The sequence below is a fragment of the Seriola aureovittata genome, chromosome 24, assembly GCF_021018895.1.
Source record: "Seriola aureovittata isolate HTS-2021-v1 ecotype China chromosome 24, ASM2101889v1, whole genome shotgun sequence".
NCBI lineage: Eukaryota > Metazoa > Chordata > Actinopteri > Carangiformes > Carangidae > Seriola > Seriola aureovittata.
Window position 1 is genome coordinate 5,645,410 of NC_079387.1, and position 17,649 is coordinate 5,663,058.

At 43.2% G+C, this 17,649-nt stretch overlaps 2 protein-coding genes across 23 annotated transcripts; one reads left to right on the forward strand and one right to left on the reverse strand.

The window, feature by feature from the left end:
- The first annotated feature begins 382 nt into the window (after positions 1–382).
- Positions 383–14,014, forward strand: LOC130165615 (rho GTPase-activating protein 20-like). Of its 19 annotated transcripts, XR_008826848.1 has the most exons (15): positions 383–1,234; positions 1,328–1,370; positions 1,592–1,634; positions 2,377–2,468; positions 3,854–3,957; positions 4,029–4,070; positions 4,171–4,255; positions 4,403–4,480; positions 5,887–6,049; positions 7,806–7,868; positions 8,096–8,173; positions 8,359–8,456; positions 9,050–9,147; positions 9,294–9,351; positions 9,401–9,412. XR_008826848.1 is itself a non-coding variant. In XM_056371027.1 (10 exons), the coding sequence occupies exons 1-10, from the start codon at positions 1,164–1,166 to the stop codon at positions 7,829–7,831; spliced, it is 747 nt and encodes a 248-aa protein (XP_056227002.1). In that variant the 5' UTR covers positions 383–1,163; the 3' UTR covers positions 7,832–8,080. The 19 variants fall into 19 exon arrangements, 2 of the variants coding, with proteins under 2 accessions (XP_056227002.1, XP_056227003.1); XR_008826855.1 differs by lacking the exons at positions 1,592–1,634; positions 2,377–2,468; positions 3,854–3,957; ... (3 more) ...; positions 5,887–6,049; positions 9,401–9,412 and adding exons at positions 9,451–9,487; positions 9,587–9,627; positions 9,727–9,789; ... (2 more) ...; positions 10,265–10,449; positions 13,875–14,014 and having other exon boundaries at positions 413–443; XR_008826854.1 differs by lacking the exons at positions 1,592–1,634; positions 2,377–2,468; positions 3,854–3,957; ... (3 more) ...; positions 5,887–6,049; positions 9,401–9,412 and adding exons at positions 9,451–9,487; positions 9,587–9,627; positions 9,727–9,789; ... (2 more) ...; positions 10,265–10,449; positions 13,875–14,014 and having other exon boundaries at positions 413–443; positions 8,099–8,173.
- Positions 4,500–15,994, reverse strand: LOC130165616 (prolyl endopeptidase FAP-like). Of its 4 annotated transcripts, XM_056371032.1 has the most exons (11): positions 15,776–15,869; positions 15,555–15,627; positions 15,203–15,323; positions 14,508–14,665; positions 14,252–14,349; positions 13,883–13,966; positions 12,589–12,688; positions 11,999–12,032; positions 10,994–11,043; positions 5,095–5,154; positions 4,500–4,994 (listed from the first exon to the last, which is right to left on the reverse strand). In XM_056371032.1, exons 1-7 carry the CDS (start codon positions 15,850–15,852, stop codon positions 12,628–12,630), a joined length of 672 nt encoding a protein of 223 aa, XP_056227007.1. In that variant the 5' UTR covers positions 15,853–15,869; the 3' UTR covers positions 4,500–4,994; positions 5,095–5,154; positions 10,994–11,043; positions 11,999–12,032; positions 12,589–12,627. The 4 variants fall into 4 exon arrangements, 3 of the variants coding, with proteins under 3 accessions (XP_056227007.1, XP_056227005.1, XP_056227008.1); XM_056371030.1 differs by lacking the exons at positions 4,500–4,994; positions 5,095–5,154 and adding an exon at positions 10,727–10,899; XM_056371033.1 differs by lacking the exons at positions 4,500–4,994; positions 5,095–5,154 and adding an exon at positions 10,727–10,899 and having other exon boundaries at positions 13,867–13,966.
- Positions 15,995–17,649: the final 1,655 nt, after the last annotated feature.

Below are 17,649 nucleotides of genomic sequence, written 5' to 3' on the forward strand. Positions count from 1 at the left end.
GCAAAAAAATATGATATTATAGTAAGGCATAAAATTTCATAGAATAGTAAGTAAGCCGAAGAGCAGGAGAAGCCCCACATGCTCAAGCTTGCCAGTTTTATGAAACATTTTGGAATTTTACTATATTACTATATTAGATTATTACATATGAATATATTTCATTAGCTGCTGTCAAGTAAATGTCAGTAGGCAGGAAATGTATTCATTTAGTGATCCAATTTCTGTAATAAGCTAATATAGTAAGAATCTTATGTTACGAAAAGTAGTAAGCTGAGATTTCAACATACAACCAAACACCCCTCTGTTTTTCTACCCCACTTAGTACAATCCGGGTTCCCCCTTGTATAAATCAAATCGGATTCAACCAACACCTGTTTGACAGTCGGACCTTACACCTCGGCTTGGACGGAGCTCGGACGGGAGCACATGCTACAAACATTTGGGTAAGTTCAATTCAATGAAATATCACGAAACAACTTTGTGTAGCTCTGCCATTAACTTCCAAATCATGTCAAAGGAAATCGTAGTAGTAGTAGTATTAATAATTGAAATGTAATTTCTCTGTTGACTTTCAAGCATCTGAACTGGTGATATCATTGATAGAAAATGTAGGAAAAGGCAAAGGAAAATACAAAACAAAGAGGGGAAGACGGCCTGCGGTGCTTTAGTCAGAAAGCGCTTCTCTGTTCATTCAGCAGCCTGGACAGACGACAGACTTATATAAATGACATTGACAAAACATTATATTTTCTGACAGTTAAGAGATAAGGCTTTGCAGAAAACAGTGTGTGTGTCTTTGCTTGTGCAGTAGTTTGTTGCGGTGGCATGAGGAGGATTACATGGTCTTTGCTTCATTTATCCATTACCGCTTCTTCTTTCTTCATTTTATTCATGTATCTTAACATTCCAAATATTCACTTATTCCTCTCTGGGCTGCAGCCTTTTCCGTATCTTGTTATCTTATCACCACCAATGACTTCAATCACTTCCGGGAACTCAGTCAGTTTTTCGAGTTTGCATGTTCTCCCCGTGCCAGTGTGGTTTCTCTCCGGGTACTCCGGCTTCCTCCCACAGTCCAAAGACATGCAAACGGGGACTAGGCTAATCGGATACTCTAAATCGACCATAGGTGTGGCTGTGAGTGCGAACGGTTGTCTGTCTCTATGCGTTTGCCCTGCGATGGACCGGCGACCTGTCCAGGGCGTACCCCGCCTCTCGCCCGCAAGGATAAGCGGTAGAAAATGAAAAAAACGAACATATAATCACTGCAGCTCAAACATTTTCTACCACGTCAAAACACTTACATTTGGTTTATTTGTTCTTACAGGCGTTTCTTCAACTGCGTGAGGACCGTGACCGTCTGCAGAGCGGTGAGAGGGTTTCTTTTATCTTCACATGATTTATTCTTACACAAAATGCTCACTTTTTAATCCTTTGGCTTTCACTCTTATACCAGGAGAGAGAGAGAGAGAGAGAGAGAGAAACCCTCTAACCCCTTAGGCCGCTCAGTTAGAGATAAAGATGACATCTCTCTTTCTCTCTCTCTCTCTCTCTCTCTCTCTCTCTCTCTCTCTCTCTCTCTCTCTCTCAGAGCTTTTTCAGGTTGTCCTCTGTGTGTTGGTCCCAGAAAAGAGGTAAGATCAAACCATATTTGAACTCTCAATCTCTCAGTCTGTAGAGTAGCCCTCTAACCCCTTAAGCTACTCAGTTAGAGATAAAGAGTCTGTCCTCTGTGTGATGGTCCCAAAAAGTGAGATAAAGGTGCTCTTTATGTTATGTCATCCAAAAAGTTATAGTATAGTTAGTTATAGGAGAAGCAGCAGAGAGAACAGGTGGACAGGAACATTAAAGAAGCCAAAGAGAAACTGGAGGCTGAGCTGGAGTCGGCCAAACACGAACATCAGCTCATGTTAATGAGACATGGTAGGGACGGGTTATTCGTGTCCTCCCATGAGTTGTGGTTGTGTGTGTGTTTGTTTACTGCTTGAACTGTTTGCCTTTCGTATGAGAGAAGATTGTATATGGGCTTCTGTTGTGACATTAGTGTGCTTGGTATCTTGCACTGGCACAAACTTTGCTTCTCCATAGAGATTCTGAAGTGATTGTGCTGCAGCTCACTACAGCGTAGATATATCAAAGTTTGTGCCAGTGCTGCAGAGGCGAAAGCAGATAGAGATGAGGTGCGTTTTCTTTCTTTGAACAAACCATTAGGACACAATGACACAGTCCAACTTCTACTACTTTTCTATTGTTAGGCACAAACAAATTATTTTTTAAGCTTTAAGTAGTTGTGTCATGAAGTTGTTGCATTAGAGATGCACACATATATTCTTATTTGACTAATTTCTTTGTTTTGGTTTTTCTCTCCGTCTGCAGGCATGAGGAGGGAGGAGGAGATGATGAGGCACAGAGAACAGGAGGACCTGAGACGCCAGCCAGATGGCTTCAAACCAAACTACCCGGACAATGTGAGTACGGCTGGAAGGCACACATGCTGTCAAACACACTGAGGCTCGCCCACTTACATTTTCACTTGCGATACACAAACACAACCTTTTGTCTCGGCTGGCCATCGAATCAGCAAACGTATTTCTCTTTAATTCATACTAAGAAATCAGAAGAAGAAAGTAGAAACACATCATGTCATATTCTAAACAAATTTGGGAAAGTGAAGAGGAAGTAAACCAACCATCTTTACACCTTTTTAGTTATTGTTTGGCTTTATTCTGACAGGTGCAGTGAGAGAGACAGGAAAGTCAGTCAACTTGCATTGGAAAAGCATCAATTTAAAGCTGCAGGTTTAATTTTACTGTGACTTTAGATGTGACTTTCTGAAACTCTCTCCCTGACCTCTTACTGCTCTCGACTCTCCGCCTAATCACACGTGACTTGACAGCACGTAACACAGTTCACACAACGAGAGACTTCGACGTCGGGTCGGTGTCTGTTGAATCCAGAACACAAGTCAAATGTGGATCTTGCAAACTCAATGTACATATCTGTCAACGGTGGGGGAGATAATTAGTGTGCGATGGCGGTGAAGGGATAGAGACAGAGATCCGAAGTGGATAATCTAATGAAAGAGGCCGTGGACACCCATCGTAGATGTAGAGAAACTAACGCTGTAAACCTCAGAACAGCTCCTTATATGAGGAGACAGAGAGGCTTGGACCAATGAGTTAGCTGCTGCTTAGCATTACCAGTGAGTCACGCTGAAGCAAAAGCAAGTTACAGTATAATAAGAGAGTGGTTTTGAAACATTACAGCGAGGATATCACTGTGTCAAACATATAATCAAGCTCAGTGTTTCACCTCCGCTCTGAGTCAAAGATAAGAATCACATACCTGCAGTAATCACCATGTCACCAAGACTCAACATTAGATTTTTTCAAGAAGCTTCATCCACATATGACGGGACTTTTTTGATGTTCATCTGAAACTTTTCGTAAAACAAGAAGCAGAAGTAGTTTACAGGAAATGTGGTCTGAGATGGAGATTCCCCGGCGGCCTCCTGTCGGTTAATATGACGTAGTTGCATCGAATGAAAAGAAGCTGCGCGTCGAATCTGCAGTGCTCAGTTCGAGCGTCAGTGATGTGGCCCCCGTGTGTCCCGAGACCTGTCCGTCGGTCCAGTCCTTTCTCCTCCACGGACACGCGCAGCTGAAGACGGGGATGCAGACTCAGGACCGACACCTCTTCCTGTTCACCGACATCCCGGTCATCGCCAAAGCCAAGTAAAGCACGAGTTTAGGAACATTTTGGCTGCTGCTCGTGTCATTCACCGCTGAAGTAGGTTAATACCTGGGTCTAAGGTTAAAATTAGAGCGTGTGTGTGTGTGTGTGTGTGTGTGAGATGTGGACGGCAGGCTGCACGGACGAGGTGTGTGAGGGAAGCACCAACCCCGACAGGAGCTTTGTCATTGGCTGGCCCACCTCCAACTGTGTTGCAACGTTTAGGTAACACACACACACACAGGCTGTAATTACATGTGATGTTCTTTGATGTTTCTACTTCATGTTCCCCTCAGCTCCACAGAACAGAAAGAGAGATGGCTCTCCACCCTCAGAAGGTAAACTCTGCCTTCACACATCAGCATGAAGTACTGAGTGTGTGTGTGTGTGTGTGTGTGTGTGTCAGGACAAATCTCACCACTTTGTTTTTCTCTGCAGTCGGATAAAAGAAGAGAAAGAGAAGGAGGAGCCTAAGACCATCCCTCTGAGAGTGTATGGGAAGGGAATCAACACTTTTGCTGTTGTAAGTTTATTTTAATGTTTATCCTCCATCTTTTGTGTGTGCGTGCGTGCGTGCGTGCGTGCGTGCGTGCGTGCGTGCGGTGATACTTTCCCTGCAGTGTAAAGTGATGTCCTGTTGATGCTGTATGTGAATGTCTCCTCCCATTAGACCAAGACGCTTCCTGTCAGCAACTCAGACTCGACCAATGAGGTGATCCGACTGGCTCTGCGGCAGTTCGGCATCATAGTGAGTATCGAGACTCTTAGTGCTTAATCATATTTAATTGATAGAAAGTTAACCACTTTTGAAAACATGAAATCTAAAGATGCAACTTGACACAGTGTTGATAATTAAAAAACATTAGCTGCATGTTCTTTATGAGTCATCTTAGCACCAACCACCTGCCTTTCTATGAAATTGAAGAATGTTGTAATATAAATATAGATATCAATATCTTACACCAAATTATTATCAATAAAAAAAGGAACAAAGAAGTCTGAGTGTTCAACTTCCGCTCTGAGTTGAGTTAAAATCAGGACTCGGGGCCGTAGCAGTGATTTGAAGACTGTAGCATTGAGATTGGCTCGTCACTAATTTATTTGAGGGTACGTTAGTCCATTTTATTTAGATTGAAACTATATGTTTTTACAAAGAAGCAAAACGTACCGGTGTATTCCTCTCAACCGTAAAGTACCGCAGTCAGCGCGGCCGACCATATACGTGGTAATTCTTCCTCGATCTCCCAAAGCCGTCTGGTAACCTAGGGTGAATTCCAAATGGTAAATGCTACGGTTTATTATAAATGTAATGTAATGTAATGAAAAGAAATGAGTGATTAGTGCGTCTAGTGAGAATGCTACCTGTGGTATCGGATGTTCTCAGCTTCTGCGGGCACGGTTGCACAGTTTCCGCAGGGGCACCTGTCCAAAATATAGAGGAAAAATGGAAACGTTGACCAGAATATAAAGCTTATTAAATTCAAAAATTCACTCACAGACAGTGGAGCTAAGGTGGGTAAGAAGTAAGCTTGGCTACATATCAAACATGTCACTTATTGCATATAATGTGGAGCTTGACAACAGTGTAGTGTAGAAAACTGCACAGTTCAGTCTTTGACTAAAGATAATGTTGCTGACAGACACGATTATGCTGATTGACAGCTTTTATTGTAATGCTCAAAATAAATGGACTACATAAAGGAAGATGTCACGATGAGCATCTCTGCTCAAAACACGGATAAAAATGAATAAAATCAAAACGATTTACTTTGTCAGCATCTATTAAAGTATCTTACTGGACTTGACATTGAACACCTGTAGCAAACATTTTCACAGACTGTAAAAAGTATATCTAAGGAGGCACAATTCACAATAGTGCTTATTTACCAAAAGTGATGACGAGACAGTATATTATGTTGTTGTTGTTGTTGTTGTTGTTGTTGTTGTTGTTGTTGTTTTTTTTTGTTAAAAATCAGTGTTTGTGTAGTTATTGGTTGTTTTATTTTTGGAGCCTCTCTGTGTTTTTTCAGACATCCGGTGGAAGTTTAAGGGCACTACATTGTTTGTTTGTTTGTTTGTTTACTTACTAAAACATCAATGTTTTAAATAGTGTGTGTGTGTGTGTGTGTGTGTGTGTGTGTGTGTGTGTGAGAGAGAGAGGACTTGAGGCCTCGTGACGCCGATAGGAAACGTCCAGTGGAGCGTGTGGAGAACACGGTGAGGACGGGAGCCGCAGGGAGAGATCCGCATAGACGGCGTCCTGACGTCAGAGATCGGCCTCCACGACCTGCGTCAGAGGATGTCCGTCATTCCCCAGGTAGAGATGACGCGTGGGTATTTAATTTTTTGAACATGCTTGTTAGAATTGAGCAATGTTATTATCGAACAGGGGCTGAAGCTGCGATTGAGTTTGTGTATTTATTTCTGTTTGGACTCCTGCGTGTTTTTAACAGCTGCAATGAAGTGAAAAAAATAAGCAGAAACCCGGTCAGTTTTGTTTCCTGTTAGTGTTGGAAAACTCCCGAGTTTTGATGTTTCTTTAGACGGCAGTACTGTGTTAAATGAAATAAAACATGGACTGAGTGCACAATAGCTACATTCAAATGCTGAATAAAAGCGATGGGGATTGGAGGGGACAAAACCAAGCAAACATAGAAACTGACCATGAGGAGTCTGATTATTAAGAATGTGTATATTTATCATACTGTCTCACAATCAAGCAGTATGCATTATTTACACTATGTTTTTATGGCATTGTAATAAGGCAAAAAAATATGATATTATAGTTAGTTAGTTAGTAAGTAAGTAAGTAAGTAAGTAAGTAAGTAAGTAAGTAAGTAAGTAAGTAAGTAAGTAAGTAAGTAAGTAAGTAAGTAAGTAAGTAAGTAAGTAAGTAAGTAAGTAAGTAAGCCGAAGAGCAGGAGAAGCCCCACATGCTCAAGCTTGCCAGTTTTATTAAACATTTTGGAATTTTACTATATTAGATTATTACATATGAATATATTTCATTAGCTGCTGTCAAGTAAATGTCAGTAGGCAGGAAATGTATTCATTTAGTGATCCAATTTCTGTAATAATCTAATATAGTAAGAATCTTATGTTAGGAAAAGTAGTAAGCTGAGATTTCAACATACAACCAAACACCCCACTTAGTACAATCCGGGTTCCCCCTTGTATAAATCAAATCGGATTCAACCAACACCTGTTTGACAGTCTGACCTTACACCTCGGCTTGGACGGAGCTCGGACGCGAGCACACGCTACAAACATTTGGGTAAGTTCAATTCAATGAAATATCACGAAACAACTTTGTGTAGCTCTGCCATTAACTTCCAAATCATGTCAAAGGAAATCGTAGTAGTAGTAGTATTAATAATTGAAATGTAATTTCTCTGTTGACTTTCAAGCATCTGAACTGGTGATATCATTGATAGAAAATGTAGGAAAAGGCAAAGGAAAATCAAAACAAAGAGGGGAAGACGGCCTGCGGTGCTTTAGTCAGAAAGCGCTCCTCTGTTCATTCGGCAGCCTGGACAGAAGACATTGACAAAACATATGATATTTTCTGACAGTTAAGTGTGTCTTTGCTTGTGCAGTAGTTTGTTGCGGTGGCATGAGGAGGATTACATGGTCTTTGCTTCATTTATCCATTACCGCTTCTTCTTTCTTCATTTTATTCATGTATCTTAACATTCCAAATCTTCACTTATTCCTCTCTGGGCTGCAGCCTTTTCCGTATCTCGTTATCTTATCACCACCAATGACTTCAATCACTTCCAGGTACACAGTCAGTTTTTCGTTGGCGCAGCGGTTAGCGCTGTCGCCTCTCATCGAGAGGGTTCCCGGTTCGAGGCTCGGCCGTGCGATCTTTTTGCGTGGAGTTCGCATGTTCTCCCCGGGTACCTCAGTATAATATGTTTTAAAAATGTCATAGTGTAGTAAGGTACAGAACTTGGACAATCTTATATTATTGTTGTTGTTGTTGTTGTTGTTGTTGTTATTTATTTATATATATATATATATTTTTTTTTTTTTGAACAAGGCCTGTTGGTTTTGTCTTGTTTCTTCTACAGGAGTCCTTGTAAGATGGTGGTGCTGATACCGGAGCCGCCCAGTTAAGTGTTACCTGATGTCAGGTGAGATAGAAGTCATTCAGTATATTGCATGTACAACTTCATGTGTTACATGAACTCTGTAGCTCTTAGTTTATTCACCATCTTACACTCGATGTCCTTACTGTGTCAGCTCACACTGAGATGTGTTTATGGTCCATTGGTTCTTTTGAACTGAGTGGAAATAGTTTTTTACTCTGCAGTAGGTGATGTAACAACATAGCCCCTGTCTTGTTTGTTTTTACTGCTAGAAGAAGAAGAAGAAGAAGAAGAAGCATGAGTATTTGAGATCAACAACCAAAGTCTACAGTCCTTGGCTTGTGTGAAACGTACGTATGTATGTATGTATGTATGTATCTTTGACTTGTGTGTGCTGTATTTGAGCTGTCTAGCAGTAGAAGTGACATGGATGAGAGGCAGTAAAGGTGCACACTGTGAAATGTCCAGTTCAGTGTATGTAGTGGCACCGTTGGTTTGCTGATGTTTGTTTGTTTGTTTTGTTGTGGTGTGGTAGGTCCAGCTGCTCATCAACTGTGAGATGGGGGAAGAGAAGTTTTGATGTATGAATACAGAGGGTCCAATTGGAGATGTCTTACCTCGAAGGACTATTTGGTGAGAACCGTGTCACACACTTACACGTGCATCATGTAGTATGAAGTGTGTGAGGGAACCAAAGATGTGAGCATGTTTGTGGTGTGATCTTTATGTGTCTGTGAGATAACGGAAGAGGAATCATTGTATTGAACATTGACAGTGGATGTAACAAGTGCTTGAATCTCATTTGGCTTGTGGTGTGGATGGAGTGATGCTGTTTGTTCAGGGCTCATACAGAGTGCAGGAGGCAGATAACTGATACGCAAGACTAAAGTCATGCTCCGAGAGGATTGTAGCTGTGGTGTCAAGGTGTTTGTGTTATTTTGTTCAGGTCATCTATATCACCCCCCCCCCCCCCCCCCCATATGTAAGTGACTTACTTTGTACTTTTATGTGAGAATATTTTGACAGTTTCCTTCTACTGTAGTATAATGGAGATGTTGCTTAAAAGTTCACGGTGTCTGCTGTCATTGTACAGAATGTGTAGTGGGTGAATGTAGTTCCAGAGGTAAAGTGACTTTTTCAGCTTTGTGCAAATTATCAAGTGTTGCTTGGAAGTGTTTACATACTTTCTCTGTTGCAAGAGGTTGACTTTGTTTGTATCGATGCAGGAGGATCCAATTAGGAGCGTCAACGAGGCGCAGCCCTGTGCAATTAGGAGTGTCACCGAGGCACCGCCCAGTGAGGAGATGCGATTGGCTGTTCACAGGTGTGAGCAATCAGCAGTGTGCTACTTGAGCAGCAGTGCCGGTGTGTCAGTCCTTGTGTGAAGACCGACGTGTGCTGTGTGTGTTTCATGGCTCACAGCAAACACCGAGGCCCTGCTAACTTCTTTCTCTGCTTCCTTCCTCACAGCAAACACCGAAGGCACGGGTGAAGATCTGCAGGGGCTGCTAGCTAACTCCTTTGTGTGGTAAGTGTTTTACCCTCATTGTCTCTGCCGTGTGCTTCATGGCTCACAGCAAACACCGAGGCCCTGCTAACCTCATTGTCTCTGCTTCCTTCCTCACAGCAAACACCGAGGACCTGCTAGCTAACTCCTTTGTGTGGTAAGTGTTTTACCCTCATTGTCTCTGCCGTGTGTTTCATGGCTCACGGCAAACACCGAGGCCCTGCTAACCTCATTGTCTCTGCTTCCTTTCTCACAGCAAACACCGAAGACACGGGTGAAGGCTAACTTCTTTCTCCGGTAAGTCTTTTACCCTCATTGTCTGTACTGTGTGTGTTTCATGGCTCACAGCAAACACTGAGGCCCTGCTAACTTCTTTCTCTGCTTCCTTCCTCACAGCAAACGATGGCTTGGACAGCAAAAACCGAAGGCACGGGTGAAGACCTGCCCTGCTCCTTTCCTGTAAGTGTTTCTAACATTTCTTCACTCTGTCTACAGCAGGCGGCAGCCATTGCACTCATTGTCTCTGCCGTGTGTTTCATGGCTCACAGCAAACACCGAGGCCCTGCTAACTTCTTTCTCTGCTTCCTTCCTCACAGCAAACACCGAAGACACGGGTGAAGGCTAACTTCTTTCTCCGGTAAGTCTTTTACCCTCATTGCTCACAGCAAACACTGAGGACCTGCCCTGCTCCTTTCCTGTAAGTGTTTCTAACATTTCTTCACTCTGTCTACAGCAGGCGGCAGCCATTGCACTCATTGTCTCTGCCGTGTGCTTCATGGCTCACAGCTGTGTAGGATGAAGCAAAGACTGAAGGGTGCTCTCTGCAAACACTCTGGTAAGTCACTTCACATGTCGGCAAATACAACTGCTTTTATTTATGTATTGTTTGCAGGTGTGTTAAACCCAAATCATCTAATTACTATTTTTTTTTTAGGAGCTGTGGTGTCACCAACAATGAAAGGTAAGTGTTGAAAAGCTGTAGGTAACACTATCGCAAGCATTTACCTTCTGCCTTTTCCTCCACCAGCACCAAGAGCCCCTTGCTGATGACACCAAGCCCATTCCTGCTCACAAACCATGGGGGAAAGAGAAGAAGGAACCAACCAACTGCTAATTGTGGTATGGAGATGTGTTACTAAGTCAAAAACAGCAACACTGCTAGATGCAACAACAGAGTATCTGACATCTACTTAAACGTAAGACTTTGGTTGCTGATTCCTAAGTATATCTTATGGGCAAAAGATATACTTAGGAATCGGCAACCAAAGTCTTATGTTTAAGTAGATGTCAGATACTCTGTTGTTGCATCTAGCAGTGTTGCTGTTTTTGACTTAGTATATTAATAAAAATGTTTTCTTCAATAAAGTTCTTTTTTTTTATATATATATTTATTATAATATACAATGAGACAGAGACAGAGACAGAGACAGAGACAGAGACAGAGACAGAGACAGAGACAGAGACAGAGACAGAGACAGAGACAGAGACAGAGACAGAGACAGAGACAGAGACAGAGACAGAGACAGAGACAGAGACAGAGACAGAGACTAGTTCTTTCACCGCCACTCACTGAAAACACAAAGTAAGAGGTCATGTAAATAAAACACAACATACATTAAATATTTTATTAACACTAGTATATGTATATGTAAAGTTTACTCACCACAGGCTCAACCATCATATATACATGAAGTTAGCAGATCCAGATTTCACCTTAATCAATCCACAGCAAGGAAAAAAAAGATGAATATGAAACACCCTTTTTGACAGATATTAATTCAATCATCTGCCACATGAATTTATTTATTTCACTAATAACTGCTTACTGGGAACAGCAAAACCAGACAAATTTATCTTTAAGTGTGAAAGTCCAACACATAAATCTCTTCTACACTGTCCAAACCCTGACAAGATTGTCACAATTACAAGGAACTAATAAACAGCTCCGCAACCCCAAACCAAACAGGGAACCAATGACAGTAGGCGAGCAGTGGAGTAATACCATCGTACGACTCCACCGCAGCAACATTTCATACACGCTAAAGACAGCAGAGGGAGGCCTGTCTGATACCCGAACCGACCCAGAATAAATAAACACATCTAACCTTTTGTAGCTCAGTGATTGATGAAAATGATCTCATTTTAATGCCTACCCATGTTCCTACACCATGTAGAAGGGTACTCTGCATCCAAGTCAGCGGCCGACAATAAGTCATTTGTAACCTTAACGCTACTACGGTGAGCTCTAAAATGTCAAACAAACTGAATGGAAAACCCACAAAAACTGTTTGAAATATCAGTCCTAACATTACTTTTGAGAACTCATTTAAAATGCACCTACACGAAGCTTATTTACTATTATAGCAGTTTCTCAGTATTTTCAAACTTTACACAACAATATGTCTAAATCATAACTCAATGATTGCAACCTAGGAGGTCATGATGTAACATTTGGATCAGTGTTTGTCTTTTTTTACAGAGACGGTATCATATCACCGCATTACAAAATTAGGATTACCCTCGACTCTTCACTCTACTGGCAACGTAAGGGAACATATCCAAAAATAAATACAAGTGCTCAGGACACATTACGTCTTTACATAGAAAATAGCTGTTTGCTGCTGTGTTAAGTTTAAAATCTGGTGTAAAGCCACTTTACTACATATACCTCCATCCGGGCCACAGCAGCTGACCGACCACACCTGGAAAACACAAGAACAAACACCTGAAACACATGCAGGAAAACATGGCACAGAATATTTACTGTTTCTACACAGTTTACAAGTTTGAATTATTCAACTACAGTACTTTGCTTTTATTTGAGGTTATCTACATATACTACATCATGTTTGTACATTGAATTTGACAAAGACACAAAACTGAGCACTAGAGTCGTGCTTTAAAACATTAAGACGTGCTTGACTTATTTCCCCGCTAATGTACCAACTTATTATTTGCAGTATTAATGTGACTTGAATAAACCGGAACCACAAACTGCTATACCACGACATACATTTATTTACGAGGCTCGTCTCCGTATAGAGTTACAAATAAAACAAGCTCATTCATCACAAAACACAGGAGGGGGAATTCAACTTAAATCAAATCAAAGTCACACATTTAAACACACACACACACACACACACGCATGAAAACGACTGAAAACTGAAGTAAGTCAAAAGGTTTCGCATAAAGACAGTGCTAATGCTAATGCTAAAGCTAAAGCACGCAGCTAATCAGTTAGCTCGTTAGCCTTACCTTTGCGCCGCAGGTGTGTTCTGCGTCCAACCCTCTCACTCATACTCCACAATAACGGTCCGTTTCTTTAGTTGTTTTTTTTTTGTTGCTCGGTCTCATTCTAGTAAACAAACAAACAAACAAACAAACAAACAAACAAACAAACAAACAAAATCCGCTCAAATGTCGGTTTTACTCTGTGTCTCCGTGAGCTTTTCCATATTTGTTTCTCCCACAGTGTCACGGCGCAGACGTCAGCCGACGTCGGTGCACAAACAAACACCTGATTGGTCGGCTGACTCTGGTCCGCCTAACGACCGCTTCCGATTGGTGGAAATAACTTATCGTTTCAATCGGCAAATGTTTGACTGTGATTAACATCAGTCATTAGTACAGTTCTAATAACAACATTAAAGCACCATTGTGTAAACTCTTGATGCCGTCTCTGTTCATCAATCTGACACGTGCACTTTCTCTTTTCATCACCATCAATGAAGAGTCAGAGTCATAGTCAGAGTCAGTCTGAGCCTGGTGTGCTACATGATGTCTTCCCCCCTTTACATCTTGGCTGTCTTCCTCATGGCTCCCGTGCACCTCACAGACCTGATTGTACTATTTCAGACTATTAAAGTTAAAACTGTTTAATTATTTATACTAGTGGATATTTAGGTGCTAAGGGTGAGGGGTCGTTTAAACTATTTACAACCACTGATACAGATCACCCTATGGGCATGTGTAGGGGGGTAATTTATATATTATTACTAAGTGGGGCACAGAACATAGGGGTGTTTGGCTGCTGCCCAAAACACCAGTTGTACAGGTTGTATGTTGAAATCTCTTTTTTTAATAGGACTTACAAGTCTTGACAAAGATGCTTCTTTTCTTTTCACCTCTGACCCAGTGGCTTAAAGAGTTAGAGGGATACTTTACAGACTCAGAGGTTGCCAGTTCAAATCTTATCTCATCTTACTAGTTTCCAGGACCAACACACAGACGCTCTTCAGTGTATTAAACATCAAAAAAAGCCCTCATTTAGTAAGGTATGAATGTAAGAAAATGACATAGTATAGTAAGTTACTGGTGCAGTATTTGACTTTTATTTTAAGGAGGTGTTGACAGGATGGTAACATGTCTACATAGGCAGGCAGGCAGGCAGGCAGGCACACATACACTCTAAATGAACATGCACCATGTGACTGAGACCCTGTGTTACAGCCCCTAATGTCTCCTGTGATATATTGTTTGTATGTTTGTTTGTTTGTTTGTTTGTTTGTTTGTTTGTTGATGACATGTTTTTACCTCCACAGGATCCTACCTGGATCCACTCAAGCTGTAGATCTGGAGGATGAGGTGGTTTTGAACCCTCTTCAGCCACTGGACGGTGGCCAAGTAGTTCTCACTGAGGGCAGGAAAGAAAAGACAGATCTGTCCCCTTATCCTTTAGCTGCTGTTCTCACACATCACATGACCACAGTGTATTCATTAAGCCGTCTGGGAACATATCAGCAAGGACAATGTATGAGAACGCAGCTGCAGACTGTCCCGCCACAACTGCTGAGTTACATTCAGAGGAATAAAACTCCCTTGTTTATGCAACTTAATCGCAGTAATTTCCACCACATGACACTGTTTATCTCTCACTTTCTTGTTTAATAGATCCACATAATAAAAACTGTTACGTTACCTTGTGCTGAATGAAGCTGGAACAAGGACCTCTGTGATTTCTGTCACATTGTCAGTGTTCACAACAAACAGTTTCACAACCCGGTTGGGAGTACCTGGCTGCACCGGACAAGAACATCAAATACACCAGATAATACGACTACACCGACAAGTCTGAACCCAGAGCGCGTGGGCCATCGTTATAAACACCACAATGATCCCAGAACAAGCTCGTTAGGGTGAAACAAGCTGTGTGTGTGTGTGTTTTGATGTCTCACCTTTGGATATGCAATGGAAACAGTGCTGGGGTACTGCTTCGCGCCGTACCAGGTGTACTCTATGTTGCGGACCTCCGTGTCGTTGAACTCAGCGTAAGCCACATGCTCCCCCCCCCCAGGTGACCACCACAGGCCCTGATTGGTTGAGAACATCTCCTCTGGAAGGGGGAAAGTGTGAAGCTGATTTAGTTCAGTTCCTTATGCTATAAATAAATAAAACAAGCATGTGCTCACGATTGTGGTCAAAAGGTTTTTCACAGTGAAATGCTGGAGAAACGATGACATCAAAAAAGCATTGCTAAGATTTCTGACCCGGCTCACACTTTGTTTGCTTCAACAACACCGACGCAAATGTCACAATTTTGTAGTTATTTCCCTTGAATGTTTGTACTTTCTGTCTCTGTCCCGTTTGCCTCCTTGTTGATCGTCTGCCCCACCTGTGTTCAATCACCCTCTCCTCCCAGGTGTGTGCGCGCACACACGCGCACTCCCCTTTGTCTGTCTGTCGCTGCCCCTGGTCTCCAGCTTCCAGCCCGAGTCACAGCCGGAGCTGGCGGCGGTCCAGCCAACCAACCCGGTCAACTCCTGGTCACCCTCCGGAGAGACCCGGTCTTCGCCGTCGGCCTCCAGAACCAACCCTAACCCTAACCCTAAAAAATGAATGACACCCTCATAGTTTCACACGTGCCACTCACCCTCATAGACCCAGTCTGGGATCCCATTTAAAAGCCAGTTGTCCTCTCCGTTGAACGTGACCTGCTGTCGTGCGGACCCGGGGCTCGTCTTTATGTACACATTATTCCCCCAAACAAAGGCCTGGAAATGCAAACACACACACACACACACACACACACACACACACACACACACACACAAACAAGTTCAGAAAGGCTTTGTGTCCTGAACCCTCAGAGACATCACATGTTTTGAAGCCTTTGGGGAAGTGTTTGGAAAAGGTTGTGCTCGATCGCCTCGTCTATCACCCGCTTCAAAGCAGAAAATGTCACTCAGAGTTATGTGCACATACAAGCTTGTCCACAGCCTCACCAGTTTGTGTCCTTGGGGGGCCCAGGCGAAGTACTGGACTTCATCAGGAATGTCAGAGGGCGTGAAAAATGTCCTTTGCACTTCACTTCTTCAGCTGCAGCCAGCTCCAAAACATCTTATTTTGAAAGGGATATAATGAAATAGGCAGATAATGTTTAACTGTGCACCAACTTTTTACGAGAGTAAAATAAAGACATTAAGATTCATAGTCGGGAACTTACTCTAACAACCGGTCAGTGAATATGAAGCTGTAAACGAGTGTCTCCACAGCTAACGGGGCAAAAACAAAACGAGCCATCGCTCGGCAGCTTTAAAACTTTCATCAGATCAACGTGAATAAAAGGCCGACGTACCTCGGAGCGGTTGCTCATGAACGCAACATATTTGCGGTCTGCAGACAGCCGGTAGTCGTACGCGTTCTTCTCCTTCTGTGTCGGAGGAGAAGCACAAACTTTTCACATTTCACATGGAGTTTTCATGCTGTTGTCATGTGGTTTATAATGTTTACACAGAAGAAACACAGATGTGGATGGGGGGGTGGGGGGGGGGACTTACAAACTTGTCTTTGCTCAAGAACTCCTCGGACTTTCCTGTGAGCACGTCGTGGAGGTAGACGGAGCCTTCGGACTTACGGAGATACTCATTATCTGTAGTGGATGATCAGCAAAGGGAAATGCAGAGCAGTGACTGCTTTGTTGTGACATCACAAAGTTACAGGAAGTCCCGACGGCTGGTTTTAAGGCTGTGTGCATTTCTCTGTGGACTGAGGCTTTGATACTTTCACAGTATCAATATAGAAGCTAGAGCTGATCTATAATCACACTACACACGGACACAGACCTTTACACTGGATCAGCTGAAGGTATTGATGGGAACAACGTCATAGTATAGTATGGCATAAAATTTCAAAAAACGTCATAGTATACTAAGGCATAAAAATGCCAAAAAAACGGATGGTTACAGAAGGTAACCAAGGTTCTATGAATAAAGGTCAACACGCCACCGTATGGGTCACTCTCTCCGAGGGTGAGCCGTTTCAGGAGACAATTAGAAAATGAACACCTCCGCCCTTTGGGCGCAATCAGAGCCTACAAATACAGCTGTGCCATCACCTGCTCAGTCTCTTTTCTCCGACTGAGGCCGAACCAGCCTAATGACCGACAAACCAAGCTGGCGTGTTGACCTTTATTCATAGAACCTTGGTTACCTTCTGTAACCATCCGTTCTATTTCATATCAGGTCAACACGCCACCGTATGGGTCAACAGTATAGCAAATAAGGTCAGGCAGGAGGTGCAGTGAGGCTGAAAGACACTCAGGACAACCGTTCACTGATCACAATACATTTTATTGAAGAAATAATAAACAAATAAAGCCATGGGGCACAACAGCCAAAGACCGACACGGTCACCTGCTGCAAAAGAAAATACTGGCCAGCTCTTCTGTTCCTTTTCTATGGACAGAGAAGAGGGACCACATGCCTCACTGGCCTGCTTGCAGGACAGCAGAGGCTATAGATGAACCAACATTTAGTCTGTAAAACCTTGCAAAGGTCCCAGAAGAGGCCCAACCGGCCGCCGCACAGACATCCTCCGAGGGAGCCCCCTTGAAGAGTGCCCAAGAGGTAGACATGCCTCTGGTGGAGTGGGCCACCACCCCCCCAGCTTGGTGCCCCCATAGCGGACGAAAAGCTGGTCAGCCTGTCTAATTGGGGCCGTATGGGCGATGTACGCCCTTAGGGACCGCACTGGACAGAGCAACTGCAACCGAGCCGCTTCCACAGAGTCATGTGGTGGAGGGTGAAAGGGCTCCAGAACCGAGGGCCGCACCACGAAAGACCGAGGGAGTACCTTAGGTAAGAAGGCTGGATTAGGCAGGAGAGAGATGGCAGAGCCCTCCTCCCCCAGCCTCAAACAGGACGGATGCACGGACAGGGCATGCAGTTCAGAGACCCGCTTCGCCGAAGACATGGCAAGCTCCAGCCCCAAACTGGACAAGGGCTCAAACGGAGACTCCGACAGAGCCCGCAACACCAGCTGCAAATCCCATGACGGGACCACGGGGGACCGTGATGGCCTGATACGCCTAGCCCCTTT

Bases quoted from the DNA above. Each gene is read 5' to 3' on its own strand.
- LOC130165615 (XM_056371027.1), top strand. From the start codon at position 1,164: ATGCGTTTGCCCTGCGATGGACCGGCGACCTGTCCAGGGCGTACCCCG. The intron at 3,958-4,028 runs GTAACACACACA...TGTTCCCCTCAG, and splicing joins AACTGTGTTGCAACGTTTAG to CTCCACAGAACAGAAAGAGA. The intron at 6,050-7,805 runs GTAGAGATGACG...TTTCTTCTACAG, and splicing joins GGATGTCCGTCATTCCCCAG to GAGTCCTTGTAAGATGGTGG.
- LOC130165616 (XM_056371032.1), bottom strand. From the start codon at position 15,852: ATGGCTCGTTTTGTTTTTGCCCCGTTAGCTGTGGAGACACTCGTTTAC. The intron at 15,324-15,554 runs GTGAGGCTGTGG...TTGCATTTCCAG, and splicing joins CCCCCCAAGGACACAAACTG to GCCTTTGTTTGGGGGAATAA. The intron at 14,666-15,202 runs GTGAGTGGCACG...TCCCCCTTCCAG, and splicing joins CCCAGACTGGGTCTATGAGG to AGGAGATGTTCTCAACCAAT.